The sequence below is a fragment of the Ursus maritimus genome, unplaced genomic scaffold (genome assembly GCF_017311325.1).
Source record: "Ursus maritimus isolate PB19 unplaced genomic scaffold, ASM1731132v1 scaffold_24, whole genome shotgun sequence".
In the NCBI taxonomy this organism is placed as follows: domain Eukaryota; kingdom Metazoa; phylum Chordata; class Mammalia; order Carnivora; family Ursidae; genus Ursus; species Ursus maritimus.
In genome coordinates, this window is record NW_024424897.1 from 32,896,863 (window position 1) to 32,909,144 (window position 12,282).

Sequence of the window (12,282 nt, forward strand, 5' to 3'; positions counted from 1 at the left end):
AGAGGGGCTGCATTTTGTGAACTTATAAATGTCCATAGGGAAGATTAATTTTCTGTTTTGAAATCTCATAAAATTCTTTTTAAGGTTTTATTTATTAGAGAGAGAGAGAGGTAGTGAGAGCACGAGGTGGGGGGTGGGGAGAGGGAGAAGCAGGCTCCCTGCAGAGCAACGAACCTGATGCAGACCTTGATCCCAGGACCGTGGGATCGTGACTTGAGCCAGAGGCAGATGCTTAACTGACTGAGCCACCCAGGCGCCTCTGAAATCTCATAAAATTCTGATCGAGTTCTAATCTTACAACTCTAAGAAAAAGGGAAATTTAGCTATTCATTTGGTCAGTGATAATACAGAAATGTAATAGAAATTTTGCCATTTTAGATACATTTCATTGTTTACATTTGTTATTCTCTATATTGTTTCCTTAGAAAGGAAATTAACAATTCTCATTTACTCGAGTGAAAAGATAAATGTTAGGATGTTAGTGTTTGGATTTATTTTCTTCTTTATACCTAGGAAACTGGGAAGAACTAGTGAAGTACTTGCAGATGGCCCGTAAGAAGGCTCGTGAGTCCTATGTGGAGACAGAATTGATATTTGCCCTAGCTAAAACAAACCGCCTTGCAGAGTTAGAAGAGTTCATCAATGGGCCAAATAATGCTCATATCCAACAAGTGGGTTTCCTGTTCAGATTTTTTTTCAGAGTGTAAAAATAAACTGTTAAGCAACTTTATTAATAGTATCTAACCTATCACAATTGATGATTTCCAAGAAAAAATAATGTTTCTCAGTATTAAACTGAGTTGTGACTTTGGAAAGAGGATTGAGTTTATACTTACTGAAAATGGATTGTGTTTGTTTCAGGTTGGCGACCGTTGTTACGATGAAAAAATGTATGATGCTGCTAAGTTATTGTACAATAATGTTTCCAATTTTGGACGCTTGGCATCTACTCTGGTTCACCTGGGTGAATATCAGGCAGCTGTTGATGGAGCTAGGAAAGCTAACAGTACTCGAACATGGAAAGAGGTAATCCCACACCAATTTGAGTGAAGAATTAAGATTCTTAGAAATCTCTTTAAATTGACTAATTGAATTAACCAGCCATGTTTATATTTGAGTTTACATAATTGAAATATTTGTTATAGGTCTGCTTCGCCTGTGTAGATGGCAAGGAGTTCCGTCTTGCTCAGATGTGTGGGCTTCATATAGTAGTACATGCAGATGAATTGGAGGAACTTATCAACTACTATCAGGTATTGAACAGGAGTCTTTTATTAATTGAGAGCTATTGCCACAGATAGTCTTATCTTTAATTGTGTATTTCCCTTATTTAGGATCGAGGATATTTTGAAGAACTGATAACCATGTTGGAAGCAGCACTGGGACTTGAGCGAGCTCATATGGGAATGTTTACCGAATTAGCTATTCTATATTCTAAATTTAAGCCACAGAAAATGAGAGAGCACCTGGAGCTGTTCTGGTCTAGAGTGAATATTCCTAAGGTAACCCAGCCTTTTAACATTGTGAGGTGGCTCCAAAGCTGTAACTAAAACTTTAAAAAAGCTTTCCTTTTTTAGGCTTTAGCTAGAATTACAGACTCATATCTAAAGCAATTAAATCTTTGTTTTGTAGGTGCTTAGAGCTGCAGAACAAGCTCATCTTTGGGCAGAATTGGTGTTTTTGTATGACAAGTATGAAGAATATGATAATGCCATAATTACTATGATGAATCATCCAACTGATGCATGGAAAGAAGGGCAGTTCAAAGATATAATTACCAAGGTGTGTATCTTCCTCAGAAGAGAGAGGCTCTAAAAGGAGAGAACTCATTAGGAAATAACGCTTAACTTACATATGGATTTTTTCCCATGTTAGGTTGCCAATGTAGAACTGTACTACAGAGCAATACAGTTCTACTTAGAATTCAAGCCTCTGTTGTTAAATGATTTGCTGATGGTGCTGTCTCCCCGGTTGGATCATACTCGTGCAGTCAATTATTTCAGCAAGGTAATTTAAAAAACTTCAGAACCTTGGGGCGGTGGCTAAGTTCGTTAAACAGCTGCCTTTGGCTTGGATCATGATCTCAGGGTCCTGGGATTGAGCCCCTCATCGGACTCCTTGCTCAGTGGGGGGCCTGCTTCTCCTTGTCCCTCTGCTGCTCCCCCTGCTTGTGCATGCACACACACTCTCTCTCTGTCAAATAAATAAATCTTAAAAAAAATTCAGGGGTGCCTGGGTGGCTCAGTCATTAAGCATCTGCCTTCGGCTCATGTCACTATCCCAGGGCCCTACATCAAGCCCCACATCGGGCTCCCTGCTCAGCAGGAAGCCTGCTTCTCCCTCTCCCACTCCCCCTGCTTGTGTTCCCTCTCTCGCTGTCTCTCTCTGTGAAATAAATAAATAAAATCTTAAAAAAAAAAAAAAATAGAATCTCACAGCAAGGAATTAAGACTTATTTCAACTTTTGTTGAACTTTAAGGATATGCTGCATTTGTAACAAAACTCTTTTATTTTAAAGGTTAAACAGCTACCACTGGTGAAACCATATTTGCGTTCAGTTCAAAACCACAATAACAAATCTGTGAATGAATCACTGAACAACCTCTTTATTACAGAAGAAGATTATCAGGTAAAACCTTTTAGTTCTTGCATATATTCTCAAAACTGAGGTTATGATTGAGTCGTTAAGTTGATAGGTCTTGGGGTAAAAAAAGCCCATTGTCCCTTAGGATTGTAAACAGTAGGTACTTCGATGCCTGGGATCTAAATTTACTGATGTTTTCAGGATTGATAAAGCTGAGTTCTAATTCCAAGTTTGCAGAGTTTTGCTTAGATCATGTCTTAGTTAATGCTTTAGAAAAATATTATGGTTATTTTGTCCCTAAACATATAGATTGTAGGTAAGGTTCAAAAAGTCTCTGACCTCTTAACTAGTCCATAAAACTTACTTGGTATTAAGTGTATTTATTCACTGCTTGTCTTGCCCAATAGCATATTAGTATCTGTCTTTTAATAAACTTTGCCTTGTGAAGAATTTTGCAAACACAAAATTAGAGTTAAGGTTAAGCCAGTTGCCTTTTTTCTTTCTCTTACTATCAGCGTAATGGGTTCAGATCTCATGCTGATCTGTGTTACTAAATATCATGTTTAATTTTAACAGGAGTTTCTCTAAAGCATTAAATTTTATCCTCCAAATTACAAATCCTCCCATTTTCATTACTATTCAAGTTAGTTCCTGATACTGAAAACCTTGGAGAAAATTGTGCCTTTAGAAATTTTGTAGTACCTTTGAGGAGTTTATTGTTACACAATCAGATTGCTGAGAACCTCCATACTTGTTCAGCTTGCAACTTTTTAAATGAAAAATGATGAAACAAATTTTAAACTAAAACTCATTTGGCATTGGATTTTTTTTTTTTCTTTAAGGCTTTGCGAACATCAATAGATGCTTATGACAACTTTGACAATATCTCACTTGCTCAGCGTTTGGAAAAACATGAACTTATTGAGTTCAGAAGAATTGCTGCTTATCTCTTCAAAGGGAACAATCGCTGGAAACAGAGTGTAGAGCTGTGCAAGAAAGATAGCCTGTACAAGGTGGATAAAGTTGGTGGGGGCAGGCCTGTTAAATCAAGTACTAGGTGATCTGTCTTAACCCTAAAAATGGTATATTCGAAGTGATGATAGTCTATACAAGTATTAGTAGATGAGAATTGCCTTTAAGCCCCCATTTGAGGGAGATGGTAATTAGTTTCTTGATTCTGGGGGTCATCTTCTGTTTATGTCAAACCTCTGTTGAAAAAGAAAGAATGTTACCCTGTCGTCTTTTCTTTAAACAAATCTTCAGTTTAAATGATATAACTGGGATGTTTTTCTCCCCCTTTGTATTACTCATTTTGCCAGTTTAGTATATTTGAATTTAATGTTTGACCTTCATCCTTTCCTTTGAATAGGATGCAATGCAGTATGCCTCTGAATCTAAAGATACTGAGTTGGCTGAAGAACTCCTACAGTGGTTTTTGCAGGAAGAAAAAAGAGAGTGCTTTGGAGCTTGTCTTTTTACCTGTTATGATCTTTTAAGGCCAGACGTTGTCCTGGAAACTGCATGGAGGCACAATATCATGGATTTTGCCATGCCCTATTTCATCCAGGTCATGAAGGAATACTTGACAAAGGTAATGGTGCCTCTGGGTGTATTCAGAACTACTTAACCTTGAGAATATGTAAAATTCCAAGTGCAGATTTATTTTTTCAAATGTTTTTTCTCTAGTAGAAGTGTAAGTCATTTGGTTGTCATAAAATATTTTTGTTCTCCAGAAATTTGTAATGTCTGACAAATGACATTGAATGGAAAAGGGAACTCAAACATAATTTGTCAGAATGTTTACCCTCCATGTATTTCTGAGGGCGAATAGTGTTATTTCTATATTCTATGTTTGGGTTTTTTTTTTAAAACATCTAATAAAATATTTTTTTTTTCCAGAATAACATCTTCCTCAAATCAGTTCTTATTACACAGATATCCATAACTTAGTAGTGTAGATTCCCTTTTATTTGGTTGCCTCTTGACTTTAATATGTCTGCCTGTTTCTTCTGGGGAAGCAAAATCTATATTCTTAACATCCCATTAATCTCAATATTTTGGTAGCTTAACCCCTAATTTAAAAATATCATAGGTTAATAATTAACATATTACCTAAAAGTACATTAAACAAGCTGTGGGTATAATCATCTTACAAAATTCACTTATCTTAGTGTCCCTTTTTGATGTTATAAATTTTTTTTTTATTCCCTTGATCCACAACGGTTACTAGCTCTTTTACTGTAGAACATTTTAAAATGGTCCTAAAGGATCCATTTGTTAAAGCAAAACATGTTTATTAAAATCAGTTTCACAACTGATCTTTTCAGCATGCCTGACTAAAGGGGGGAAAAAGTACTAATACCCCCAGTATATACCCCTTAGGCTGCCATCTAAGTAGATACCATTGTGTTCAGTTATAATTTTTTAAGAATTAACATTTTTGGTGTAAAAACTGCTTGAAGTCCAGTGTAAGAAAAAACGGTTGCCTTATGCGAGCAATAGATGAGAATAGCTTCTTTTCATGTGCATAATGCCAACTTATGAGACTTGGCTCTAAGCTGCTGTTAACCGAAATGCTGTAAGTTTTACTAGCGATTAAGCTGCTTTCTATCACACTGACTCTAGCATAAATTCTTCCGCAATAATCTCTGAAGTTTAAAAAAAATTCTAAATTTTGCTTCCAGTATGCCCTTTATTTTCACTTTTCTCATGCCTTTTTTAGTGGTTAGATGTTTCTCCCCTAAACCTTTGTTGCTGATTCTACCTTTTTATGCTCAATATGGAATTTGATTTTTTTCTAAGCTGCACCTTCTGAATTCCTTTGCAGGTTGATGCAATAAAGGAAAAGGTGAAAGTTGATTCTTTTCCATCTTTAAGTCTGGAGGACTAAGTCTAAGGAATTTGCATGATTTTTTTCCTTCCTTTTCTACACTGCTGCTGCTGCTTTTTCCCCCCAATAAATTTTCACTAAAGCCTCTGCAAGTCCCTTGAAACATAACTATGATAGAGCTGTAGGACATTAGTAGATGTTTGCTACTAATCGGCTAATAGGCTTTAGGAAGGGCAGGAGGCTAATCAGTAGTTGGTTCACAGTCTCTCTTAAATATATTATTAAAAACTGAGCATGGTGAGTTTCCATATTAATTCCAAAGTTTCAGGAAATTTCTCTTCCCTGTCAGGGTATCTGGACCATAATAGGATTTTCTTAATATTCTAAATAAATTTAAGCAGCCTCTGGTTTTATTTTGTGAGCTTGCCTGACAGTTGTTGAATTTATATATGTATATATATGCCCTAAAAGGCTTTTTGGGGTTTTTTTTTGGTATTGAAGGACTGTGATCCAGTTTCTGATCTCTTGATTCTTACTAATTTTTTGCTGAAAGTAGATACAAGAGATACTAGCTGCTTCCGAAGAGACTTTCCTCATGTTTCTCCAGGTGTCCAGTTCTTATGGTGCTAGTCCATTTTCAAGAAGAATCAAAACTTTTTTAATTGTGAGAGTAGCTTGCTATAATTGTTGCTAAGCAACATGATTATTTCCGTGTATAACGAAGCAATATTAACTTCTTCCTGTAATAAGGCACAGCTTTGAAGCTACCTAAAATTTGCTCTTATTCATCCGTTGGCTTGTCCAAGGTCAAATTTAGGCACCTTTTGGTTGCTGCTTCCTTCATTGGCTTGTCTCCATCCCAGTATAAATGAAACAAACTTAAGTCTGGTATCAAATTGCTGTAATAAAAGGGTGGGAAGGTAAAGGAGAGTTGAAACAAATTTGAAAGAATTTGGGTGGGGGACAATGCCTTGGAATTATGTTGAACCAAACTGGAATCACCATTGGAACTTAGGGCAAACCTGAGTAAAATGCATTGTGTGTGAGGCCCTTCAGCAGCTAGTAGGCAAGGCAGTTAGAAAGCGTGTGTGTGAAAAACAGGTAATTGAACTGCAGTGTTACGCATTGTTTTAAATCAAGCATGTACAAGAGTCATTGCAATTACATCATACTACTTTTGAAACTCTTAAAGCATTGCTGTGGGCTGTGTGTGTTTCTTGAGAGCCTGTATAGCAACAGTCATCTTCAGATCTCACTTCTTGCTTCAGTACTTTTGCCTTTTTTTCATGCACACATACACCAAAATAACTGACTGCATGTTAACTTTTCCTCTGCAGCATATTGCAGTCTTTGTGGAAAAGCCTTTTACATTATAGTGAATTTTAATAGTACAGATGGAACTGAACTCAGTGACATGCTTACCTGTGATTTTTCTTTTTAAATCCAAGGATCAGAAACTTTTGTTACAGCTCTTAACAAAAGCTTGTGTTCATTAAAGCCTTCTCTGCTTTTCTTTTTTGAGCAATCTAAATTGGGTCAGTGGAAACAAAAATTGGATGTTGCTGTGCCAGAGGCTGTCCCATTATATAGAAAAATAAAAATTTTTTGCTTAATTTGATGCTATTCCTTCAGAGTTATTATTTTTTTGTTTTTTCCCCTATGCCCAACCTGTCTGTGTCCATGCCTGGGCATTGTGATATTTCTTCTCCTAAGTCTTTAATGTATTACTTTAATAGAATGTTTTTCTTGAACATCAGACTCAGATTCACCTCTGACATTAATATTTAAACACGTGTTAACTTCAGATTCTTTTCCTTGAAAGTCTGGAAATGTATTATGCAGTGGTGACTTTTTTTTGGTTGGCGTTTCGTTTTTCTTCTATTAACTTGGAAGTTATGTACACTCATCCATGTATTTTTTTATATAACCTCTTTAGCTCACTCTTGGATACTGTTTAGTTAGCAAAACCCTGTCTGACCCTGATGGCACAGAGTGTGCTTTAAAGTATACAGCTGAAGTAATTTTTTTAAGTTTGCCAAATATTGGGTATTTCTCATGGTACTTCTACTCCATAGTTGTTTTTAATTTGATATTGGGGTAATTTGTAACACATGAACACTTAGGCTGTAAAACAGGAAAACAGCATACAAAAGCATAACTAATCCATTTTCCTAGTGTAGATAAACCACATTTTATCTGGAGGTATCTAGGGTGTCTACCTCAGCTTACTTTTCTCAAATTACTCCCTGGTAAACTAGAATGGATTTGATTTACATTTATAATATTTAATACGGGACAATTAAAATATATATAAAATACTGTCCCGACCTCAATAACCTGTGTGAAGACTCACACACTATTTTAAATAGTTTCAAGTAGAAACTAGGGGCTACTTTAACCTTTTTAGGACCTGGTCTTTATAGTTTTTCACTGAAGTCTGCATATCTTTTTTTGTGATTTTCAATATTTGCCTTTTTGAGTAATATGCCATGAATATTCATTAAATGTTTTTCCTGCACTCTGCCCCCCATCTCACCCAGCGCACTTAGGACTTGGAAAACCACGAGTAATAGATAACATCAAAATTTGAAGTTTTAGTTTTGCCTGAAGTATGATAGACTTTTAAATATAGTTTAAAAGACAAATATACTTTAAAATGCAGGTGGAAGTTGTATAGTAGACATCCCATAAGCCCACTCTCCTAATATCATTTCTGTGCAATTCTTCACAGAATTACAGAACCAAATCATGTTAGTCCCAGAACAAATTTTGCAGACTATCTTATTCAGCTATCTTTATACAGACAGGAAATTTGAAGATCAGTGTACTGATTTGCCAGGGTCACTCAACTAGTTTGTGAAGGGACCTATGTATTCCAGCTCCTTTCTTTCACTTTTTAAAAAAATTTTTTTAAACATTTGGACTCCTACAGTATTAGTTCTGTCTGATACTATCCACTTTTATTTAGAGTAGTTAGCATGTAATAGCCACTTCTTTGCTTAATTAAAAGCAAAAAAAAAATTCTTCCTCAAGACATTGGGGCAAAAATTAGGCATTCCTACTACTGTTTCTACTTCTTAGAAAATAGAGCATTAAAACATGCAGCCTGTCTTTATCTAAAAGATGGAATATGGAGCCACTTTGTGTCTTAAACTTCAGTCCGCACCTGTAACAATTATCAGCAGAAACTGCACAGTTGGCAAAAGATAGCTTATTCCAAATGAGTATTTGTCCAGTCATTAACTCATTTACTTCTTTGAATATCTTTTCCTTTGGGGAGGGAAGTCTTGCCTGGTCATGAGTTCATTATTATTACCTTTGATACGGTCTAAACTTCATTTGAAAAAGTGGTTCCTTCTTGTTATTTCCCTTCCTCAGGCTGGCTGCATCCTAGCATGCCCAGTATTAGCCTGGCGTGAGCTTTTATGGCATTTATAAATCCCTCCTTCCTGAGGGTTTATAATGACAGTGCTAAAAATCACCTTGACTGAACTGTGAACATTGCCATTGAATTTGAGGGGGCCTGAGAATGTTCTTTAGTCTGTTTTATTTTGACAAAATTTAACATACTAAGGCTTTTCCACTTTCTGCCATAAACCTAGGTTTGTAATACTTTCGAGGTGCTAAGTAACATTACATGTTTTTCTCCAGGTGGATAAATTAGATGCTTCGGAATCACTGAGAAAAGAAGAAGAACAAGCTACAGAGACGCAACCTATCGTTTATGGTAATCTCGCTCTCTTTTTAGCCCCACAGAAAAGTAGTAGACAAATGTTTCATTCTTTAAGGATCCTCCCTCAAAACAGAAATATAGTAAGTTTCTAAAGTGCAGAGGGCTCACTGAGTTTAGAAATAATTCTTTTTCTGAAAACAGTCTTAAGCAGACATGGACGTTATTCATTAAGGTCATCTTAAATGCAAAGACAATATTAAAACACAGTCACTTAGGACCATAAATTCAATTTTCCTATTGTCTGCTCACTGATTGATTTGTAAATTACTAAGAAAGAAATATTCATGAATTCAGTTTTCCAAAAGTGCAGAAGGTTAGAGAACATGCCAAGGCTGTCTTTAGTGTGCTTTACATAAAGAGTACATCTTCTCTTTAAGTTCTAACCAGGGCAGAGAACTGGGTTATTTCCATTTGAGAACTTTCCAGAGAGAGAGGATCTTGAGACTCTCAGTGAATATTGAAGGCAATTTAATTTCTTCTTCCATGTGCAAGTCTGAACTACTTCCCTTTTCCCTTTCTTGGTGAACAGACTTATTTGAACAATGAATTAGAAGGCTATAAATCATAGCACTATTAACCAGGTGTTCTTTGGAGGAAGGCATAGAATTGTGACCAGCTTGCTAAAGGAAAGAATATCCATATCTATTATGACAGTTATCTCCTTTTTATTATAGATAAAAAGGATTTGGGGAATTTAGAGGACTCTGTAGTTTTGATAAAATTGGAGAAGATAAATTTAAAAGTAGATTAAGATGATTAGATTAAAGCAGGTTAAAAGACTTCGAGCAAGATGTTTGACATATTTGAGATAGGAAGCACAGTAGGAACAATAATACCTTGAGGGGCACGTACTGAATTTGGCTTGTCTTCAGAGTGTTTAAATGGAGAGTCCATCTAGGCAGTTGAAAATTTCAGTATCAAAGTTAAAAGTGATTTTTACAAACTGCTGGTTTCCAAAAAGAATTTGCTCACAAACAGCAGTTTGGTTGTTCACAAAAAAGAGAGCCACGAGGTCACTCGCCTGAGAGAGACCTTGCAGTAGGTTTACATTAACTTGGGGGATTAAGAATACTTCTTTTGTGGGGGAGTGGGTAGAGGTATCATGTTGTTTTCTCCCTTTAAATAAGCCAGGTTTTCTATAGATTTCTTTATGTGGTCAACCACTATTTAAAATACGTAAGAGTGTTGGGGTGCCTGGCTGGCTCAGTCAGTAGAGTGTGCGATCTTGATCTCAGGGTTGTGAGTTTGAGCCCCACTATTGAGGGGGTAGAGTTTACTTAATTTTTTTTTTTTTTAAATGAAGCACGTAAGAGTGTTAACACAGTATTTGAAACAGGTTGTATACTCTAATATATGCATACCTAATGCATATTTGAATGTCTTATTTTTGTTTTCTCTTAATTATAAGTACTAGATTCTTTGCTAGATATGCATTAGATTACCATTTCATTACTATTTAGATATGTTTAAATCAGACTTCTTTTTTAGATTATTTATTTATTTTAGAGAGAGGAGAGAGCATGTGTGTGAGCAGAGGGAGAGGGAGAGAGAGAGAGAGAATCTTAAGCAGACTCCCCGCTGAGTGCGGAGCCAGCCTTTGGGGCTTGATCCCACAACCCTCCGATCATGACCCACCTGAAAGTCAAGAGTCAGACGCTAACCTACTGAGCCACCCAGGCACCCCTTTAAATTGGGAATTTAAATCTAACTTTAAAAGTTCATCTGTGGGAAAAACACATCGATTAAAAAATTAAGCTTTTCTGTGCTTATTATATTATCACCAGATATAATGTGTGAATACCATACAGTGATAAGCTTATTGGCAGCCATCTTGCTGTGCATATTGCTTGAAATGAAATGAAATAACATAGTTAATGTAACAGTTCTGTCTTCTGCCCTGAACTGTTGGCTTTTTAGGTAGAACCCTTCTTAAGGTGATTGTCATGCCAAAATTGTGATAATCAAAAAAGAGCCACCACAAAACTCATTCTGAGTTGTGATTTTGTTGTTAGAGTGGGTGAGATAGGAGTATGATAGTCCTATAGTGCTAACAATTTCCCCTTCCTCCTGCCCCCACCTTCTGTCCCTTCATGTTTTTCTTCTCTAGGTCAGCCCCAGTTGATGTTGACAGCAGGACCCAGCGTTGCAGTCCCTCCCCAGGCACCTTTTGGCTATGGTTATACTGCACCACCCTATGGACAGCCACAGCCTGGCTTTGGGTACAGCATGTGAGACAGAGAACTGATCCTGTAGTCGCCTATTTTCGTACTGAAACATCGTCTCTACCCGCTTCTCAGTTTATAACGGGAAAACAGGCACATGTTCTTGTAACCTTTATTTCATGAAGGACTACTTTTTGTTTCTAACTATAAACTCGGATCACCTGTGTTAAAAGCTTATTTCACATTCCGCATCATTTTAGAATTTATTTTCAAAGGGGAATAGTTTCAATGTTTTATTCACTTGGGCTTTTTTTTCTTCCCCCTCATTCTTTGAAGAACTGCTTAATACTCAATCTGTTGTGAAGAACCTGATTTGCACTCTGTAGTGTTTAAAGAAAAAAAAACTCTAATATTGAATCTCTTAAATTTAGTGTATGTAAACAGCTTTCGATATGTATTGTCTAAATGCATTTAAATCTTACTTAAAAGCTACAGCAAAAATATTGGTATATGACCATGTAAGACTGTCAGTGCCAGCAAAGACAACACTAATCAGCATATCCTACATTGGACTGCAGTGCTCTCCAAATTATTTGAAAAATGCATTACAGACAACTTGCCTGACTTTTAAATGAGCATAAAAGACCCTCTAACCTCTGCAGGTTTCCTCATTACGCATATAGAAAATGCTAGTGTGTTTTTGCTCACTTCATATGTAACAGGTGCCCTTATGTTGTGCTGTATCCTGTGCTTTTTCTGTGGGACCATTCCATTCAGGAACAAAGAGCACCATGATTCCAATCTGTGTGTATTTACTAACCCTTCCCTGAGGTTTGTGTATGTTGGATATTGTGGTGTTTTAGATCACTGAGTGTACAGAAGAGAGAATTCAAACAAAATATTGCTGTTCTTCAGTTTTGTTTGTGGAATTTGAAATTACTCAAATTTAAAATAAATTACTGGACTGTGGAAA

The 12,282-nt window shown here is 36.3% G+C and overlaps 1 protein-coding gene across 2 annotated transcripts in view; it reads left to right on the forward strand.

Annotated features, from left to right (window-relative positions):
• Positions 1 to 12,282, forward strand: part of CLTC (clathrin heavy chain) — a 59,697-nt gene extending 47,415 nt beyond the window's left edge. The window contains exons 22-33 of one of the 2 annotated variants that reach the window (XM_008695477.2): positions 514 to 671; positions 862 to 1,026; positions 1,146 to 1,253; positions 1,335 to 1,502; positions 1,633 to 1,782; positions 1,876 to 2,007; positions 2,519 to 2,629; positions 3,427 to 3,597; positions 3,954 to 4,175; positions 5,412 to 5,432; positions 9,066 to 9,141; positions 11,255 to 12,282. In XM_008695477.2, the coding sequence (XP_008693699.1) occupies positions 514 to 671; positions 862 to 1,026; positions 1,146 to 1,253; positions 1,335 to 1,502; positions 1,633 to 1,782; positions 1,876 to 2,007; positions 2,519 to 2,629; positions 3,427 to 3,597; positions 3,954 to 4,175; positions 5,412 to 5,432; positions 9,066 to 9,141; positions 11,255 to 11,379 (1,607 nt within the window). In that variant the 3' untranslated portion in view covers positions 11,380 to 12,282. The remainder of the gene's footprint in view (positions 1 to 513; positions 672 to 861; positions 1,027 to 1,145; positions 1,254 to 1,334; positions 1,503 to 1,632; positions 1,783 to 1,875; positions 2,008 to 2,518; positions 2,630 to 3,426; positions 3,598 to 3,953; positions 4,176 to 5,411; positions 5,433 to 9,065; positions 9,142 to 11,254) is intronic. The other variant, XM_008695478.2, reaches the window with a different exon arrangement.